Source organism: Callorhinchus milii, unplaced genomic scaffold, assembly GCF_018977255.1.
Source record: "Callorhinchus milii isolate IMCB2004 unplaced genomic scaffold, IMCB_Cmil_1.0 Scaffold6, whole genome shotgun sequence".
Classification (NCBI taxonomy): Eukaryota; Metazoa; Chordata; class Chondrichthyes; order Chimaeriformes; family Callorhinchidae; genus Callorhinchus; species Callorhinchus milii.
The window spans coordinates 1,753,782-1,759,862 of record NW_024704747.1 but is presented as its reverse complement, the minus strand read 5'-3'; the positions used below and the strand labels follow the sequence as shown (position 1 = coordinate 1,759,862).

The window sequence follows — 6,081 nt, the reverse complement described above, 5'->3', positions numbered from 1 at the left end:
GCAGATACACAAAACATTTCCAGATTTATGTCACTCTCCCGCAAGAAACCCGATTGTTTTATGACGCTGCAAATTATTCTCTGGTCAGTCAGTCTCCTTCGCCGAAGGCCTTCCACGGTACAAGTGATTTACCGAGATGATAGAGGGTGTTGAGCAGATAGGAATGGAAGGAGCATCTAAGCGTGTGTGCCAAAAGCACAGTCAGGGTGATGTGTTTTAAAGAGGATTCTGAAGGTAGCAAAAGACAGCAAAGGTAAAGGATTTCAGGTGAGAGTTCCAGAGAGGAGGGGCGCATTGGCTAAAGGCTTGGCCACCAATAGTAGGGTGGAAGGAGTCAATAACGAGCATTAAACGTGATAGAACTTTAGACGTGGGTACGAGAATAGCTGTCTGTGTTTTGTGGGTGGAGTGGGGGAGGCTAAACATCTTTAGGGCGTTCCTTTTCTCTCTTAATTCTGTGAATTTAAAATTTCACACACAAAATACAAAGTCAATTCACTTTATAGTACATTCCGTGAAGCACTTTGAAAGGTCTCGAAGACGTGATAAGGAACTGTATCAAATGCAAGGATTATTATTATTAAAGTTGTGATATCCTCCCGAAGATATGACTTATGTAAGGCTGACTGTAGTGGGAAAGAGATTCAGTTTAAGTCAAAGAACCCGTTCTTGCAGAGATTCAGGAAACTGTTTCCATTCAATTGCCGGAATGCGTTGTTTCCTTCGAGACTTTGCACAGGAGATGTGTCTGGGGTAGTAGATGTGTTGAGAGTGGAAGGTTCCACATAGTAAGATATGTTCATTTGAACACCATGTGGTCAGATCTCCAAACTGATGGCTTTATGATTATAAAATCACTTAAGAGTTGTATAATAACAAGCATTCAGATTAGACACACAAGTCATTTCCGATCATGGTCTCTTTGACTAACAACCCAGTGAATAAGGCAGCCTTCCCCCACAGCAGATATATTGCATCTGTCAACCAAGTTAAGACCCTACTGAATAAAGGGAATGATAGACGTCTCACATAATAGGTACATTCCAGATGTATCTTCCATTTTCTTTGGGGAAAATGGCCAAATCTGTCCTAGAGGGGGTGGGATTTGGATCATCCACTGTGCATCCACGCACAAACAAAACCAAAAAAAAATCCAAATGTGAAACAGATTCAGTGTCAGGGAGAATTCAAAGCTCTTGAGTAATTACTCAAACCCAACTGCTTGTACAGAAATCGCAGCAACCTAGTTAAACCGCAACGCAACTGAATTCTCAGTACTGAGCGCAAAATGTCTCCTCGTTTGCGAAAAGTTTGGGCTCCAACAGGTCAAAGAAAGTCCTTTTTAGAACAGCTCTCTGCTTGGCAGTAATAACTGCTAAATGGGGCACTTTCTATACATGTAGTCAAATGGGGTAACCATTCCTACTAACAGCCGTGAGGTGAATGACAAATTTATCTGGGGGATCATTGGCCAGGCAGCAATGTAGAGGGGAACCCTTTTCTAATAGTGTAATAGTGCGATCTTTAAAGTACACAACAACAAATTACATTTGTACAGCGCTTTTCATGTCAGGAGGACGTCCCAAGGTGCCGAAGGGAGAGACAGGACCTCTGTTTAACGTCTCATTTGAAAAACGGCACCTTCCACGACGCAGCACTCCCTCAGCACTGCACTGAAACATCAAGTTAGACGACCTGAGCCTACAGTCACTACACTTTACAGTATATTCTGTGAAGCGCTTTGAGACGTCTCCTCAACGACGTGATAAGGCGCTATGTCAAATGCAAGGATTACTATTATTATTACAACAGTGTTCATCTAACAACTGAGGCTAAACTGGCACTAAAAGGAAGCAGTGCTAACCCGAGTCCACCAATTAATTTAATGCAGAACTTCGGAGAATCAACAATAACCTTCGTGGGAAAGGAAGAATAAAGTATTTTCTGAAGTGAGCCATCTCTACGTTTCATAACAAAAGGGGCCTTTGGAGGCCATGATCCTCAAGTCTAACGCTTGACAGACACCTTCATTGAGAATGAGATCGATAAGGAATCTGCCTCTGCCATATTTGACATGAAAAATATTAAACATACCGCCAGATTCCACCAGCTAAATTGATTCCAGTGTGATTCATTGATTTAATTTTTTTTTAAATGGCAGAATATATAATGATCCTTCCTCGGGAGAACATAATGACAACTTTCAACGCAAAGAGAGTGGAACATTTTAATTACACTGAGCTCAAGAATAACATGGTTCAGAGAATCTGCTATTTTCATTGTCAAGTTTTATTCCGATTGATTTTAAAAGGTCCAACAAACAAGTAATTTAACAAAGCTAAGGATGCGCAGGTTAAAGTGAAATCAATTCAGAATCTAAGTTCAGTTAATAACACATGACCTTTTTTTTCCCTCAAGTCTCGATCTTTTAATCTTACAATATGTAATTAAATTAAAACACACGCTGTTTAGAACATGTGCAAAGGTCAAGTTAAAATGTTTGATGTTTTTAGTAGGTCTCGACGCTAGAATGAATGCTTCCACACAATATTTTCTCTGTGCATTTTTGAAGGAAGTCTGTCTGCGTTCGATGACTCCTTCCATAATCCTTGTGTTTGATAAAGCGCCTTATCTCATAAGAACGTAAGAACATAAGAACATAAGTAATGCGAGCCAAAAAAAAAACAAGGTCCATCCAGTCGGCCTTCCACCTTCCTAGCAGTCGCATGCACTATGTTCTATGTCCCATCGTGTTATTTCCTAAAAGAGAACTATCGAATCCATGTATGAAGGAGTCAACATTTCCTGCTTCGACCGTCACCCTAGGGAGCCTGTTCCGTAGGTTTACTATTTTGTCACTGAAACTTTGCAAAGCTCTTCACAGGACATACTGTACAGTGCGGAGTCCTGTAGCAAAGTGGTTGGAGAACTCGCCTCGCAAGCGAGAGGACCCGGGTTCGATTCCCAGCCGGGCAGCATGTTTTCTTACTCCACGCACGTCTGTTTACCCAGCAGTAAGTAGAAACCCGGTTGTTAGTCGATTAGTAGATCGCTTTTCCTTGGGACGTCCTCCCGACGTGAAAGGCACTACACAAATCTTGTTGTTGTTGTCGTAATAATTTGATCACTCAATCCACACCTGTTTGTGGGACACTGCCGTGCGGGATTGGCTGCCACGATTCGCCCGCAAAATACACAGTCGCTTCACGTTAACGGTGCATTGTGTGAAGCGCTCTGAGACGTCTCAACGACGTAATATCAACTGTAAGGATTATTATTATTAATACTAAAGTGGATTGGCTGTGTATTCTGCGGGAGAAACACGCTTGCTGCTGCTCCCTTGATCGAGACAGTGGTCTGGCAAATCAATCCCAGGCCTGTGATGCCACTGCTCTCTGAATGCCCTTCATACCTCATTGACATTCCAAGTGCATCTCTGCGTTTTCAAGAAGGTACTCACTCCTGCCGTTCAAGCCAAGTGGTGTTTTCTTTAAACTGTGTGGCGATTTCAGTGGCAGAGAGGAGAGAAAAGAAAGGGTCTGATGCCAATCTCACTGTTATTGTATCTTGCCCCCCCCCACCCCCCCCCCCCACCGGTCGCATACACTTTGGAGCAGATTTTGAAGGGCTGCATTTTGCGATTGAAATTCTTTGCACGTCGTTCGAAAATGGGGATTTATTTAAAAACAACACCACAGACACACACACGAACCGCGCGGCTGCGCGCACACGCACAGGTGCAGTCATACTCATTCAGCACATCGAATTCAAGTGGGAACTCGGAACGGAATGACCTCACCAAACAAAGTCCACATTCACAATGTTTACAACGCCCTCGCCGCTGTACTGCACATTTGCTCGGTCTTTTTCAGCCACTTGGGTCCCATTCGGCACAGTGACTGACGGATCAAAGAACTTTGATTCACACTTCGAATTCAATTTCTCCCTTCCGCCCCCTCCAGTGAGTAATCTCGCTCCAGTCCACCATCAATTTAAACATTAAGATTTTTATGAGTATAATAGGAAGGTGTGATTAACGCATTGTTGGCACTGGACACAGAACTATAAGCTGACACGGTTCTACAAACTGGACACGTCATGAGTGGAGCTACCTGGTTTACGCTGTTCTGGGTTGGGGAAAAATTACACAGGTCTACATATTTCAAAGGCAGGCAAGGTAAATAGACGTGGACAAGGTTGGGGAGATTCAGTCACACGTCTACTTAGTATCATAGAACATACAGAAGGAGGCAATTTGGCTCATCGAATCTGTGCTGATGGAGCTCCCTTTGAAACCATCTGCGCTAACTCCATCGTGCCTATGATTGTTGCTGGTTCCTGAGGCCCGAAACGCTGGAACTCTCTCCCTCAATCCCTCTGCCTTGTTCCCCTCCCCTCCTTCCCCATCTTCAGGTCGAGCCTGAAGACCTTCCTCTTCGATCGTGCTTACGGTCACCTCGCCCCGACTCAGCTCCGCTACTGGCAAGCGCTCTGGGACGCTACCCTGCACGAGGGGCGCTATATAAATGCAATTGTTGTTGTTTCCCCTGCTCTTTGCCCCAATAAGTCTGCGTTGGTGCTAGCTCCCCCCACTGGAACTATCCCGTTCCTTTAATCCCATTGCCTTATCCTTTTCCCACATCCTTCATTATTATTTCCCCCTCACATATTTATCCAATTCCCTTCCAAGCACTTGCTAATGAATGGCCTCAGCTTCTCACAGCCATACCTGGTAATGTATTCCACATTCTAACAACCTTCTGTGAGTAAAATAGAAGCGAACCTCCCTCCCTCCCACCTAGCCCACTCCTCATTTTTCTTGTGGTTTTAGCACGGATCCAACATCAGTGTGAAGTTTACCCTATTGCTGATCTAATTAAAACTGTCTCCAATTCACAATGTTTAATTCACCCAATTTGTATTGTGTATTTGTATCTTGGACCTGATCCAGTGTTGATTTTTCACTGTAAACAGATTAAATCACAAGCAATGTGATTTAAATGCGTGCCACACTCCATTGGGAATTAAACCACACTAGGCGCCATAAAGATGACAAGTTCTTGGTTTTAGTCACTTCTTTCAGGGGAGAGAGGGCGGAGGGGGGGGTGTGGGGGTGGTGATCAGTCCTCATCATCTGCCCAAGTGCCAAACACGGAGCAGGCCTGGCAGAGGCAGTTCAACAGCCTTCTCAGTCAGAGGTGGAGTCCTGTAGTGCAGTGGTTAGCAGCTCGCCTCACAAGCGAGAGGACCCGGGTTTGATTCTCCGGGGGGGGGGGTGGGGCACGAAATGTTCCTCTGCGATAACGTTCTGCGGTCCGTTCGCTCGGCAGTAATTAGAGTGTTTATTTATGGCGCTGATTGGCAGCCCTGTAGTCTGGGAGGGGGACGGCGGGGGGGGTAGGGGGGTGGTGGTGGGGACGGCGGGGGGATGGGGGTGGGGGGGAAACAGCTCACGAGGAGAGATATGCCGAGTGTTGCCTGCGTTGATAGAGCGAGAGTGTGCGCTTCACAGGATACGCTGTAAAGCGTAGTGACTGTGTGTTTTGTGGTTAAAAGTCCCACAGTGCAGGGAGTTGGTGCCTCTGGTAGTGCAAAGTTCCCCCCACACCCCCCACCACCACCCCACCCCCCCCCCCATCAGCCTAGACAATATTCCTCCCTTATCTCAGGGTCACTGAATGGAGACAGATTTGTCCTTCACCCACGGCTTTAGTTTAATGTCTTGTCTGAAGGACAGCGGCTGACAATGGCAGTGACTGTGCATTTTGTGGGCGAAACGCGGCCGCCAACAGCGTCCCACAAACAGCCGGGGATCGAGTGACCCATTTCTCATTATTTATTGATTTATTGATTGATTGATTTATTTATTTATTTATTTATTGGGAGGGATGATTACCCCCCGAGGAAAGTGATCCGCCGATCGGCTAACAATTCCGGGTAACCGCTGGGTAAACAGAGGAGAGGGCGCGCGCGTGTGTGTGTGTGCGTGTGCGTGTGTGTGTGTGTGGAGTAAGGAAACTTGCTAAACTCTTCGCGCTGACCCGCCCGGGAATCGAACCCGGGTCCTCGTGCACGGCACAC

At 45.7% G+C, this 6,081-nt stretch overlaps 1 protein-coding gene across 1 annotated transcript in view; it reads left to right on the top strand.

The window, feature by feature from the left end:
• The first annotated feature begins 3,789 nt into the window (after positions 1–3,789).
• The window catches only part of LOC121849385 (solute carrier family 15 member 2-like), a 4,673-nt gene continuing 2,381 nt past the window's right edge, over positions 3,790–6,081 (top strand). The window contains exon 1 of the mRNA XM_042336188.1: positions 3,790–3,895. Coding sequence (XP_042192122.1) covers positions 3,790–3,895 — 106 coding nt within the window. The remainder of the gene's footprint in view (positions 3,896–6,081) is intronic.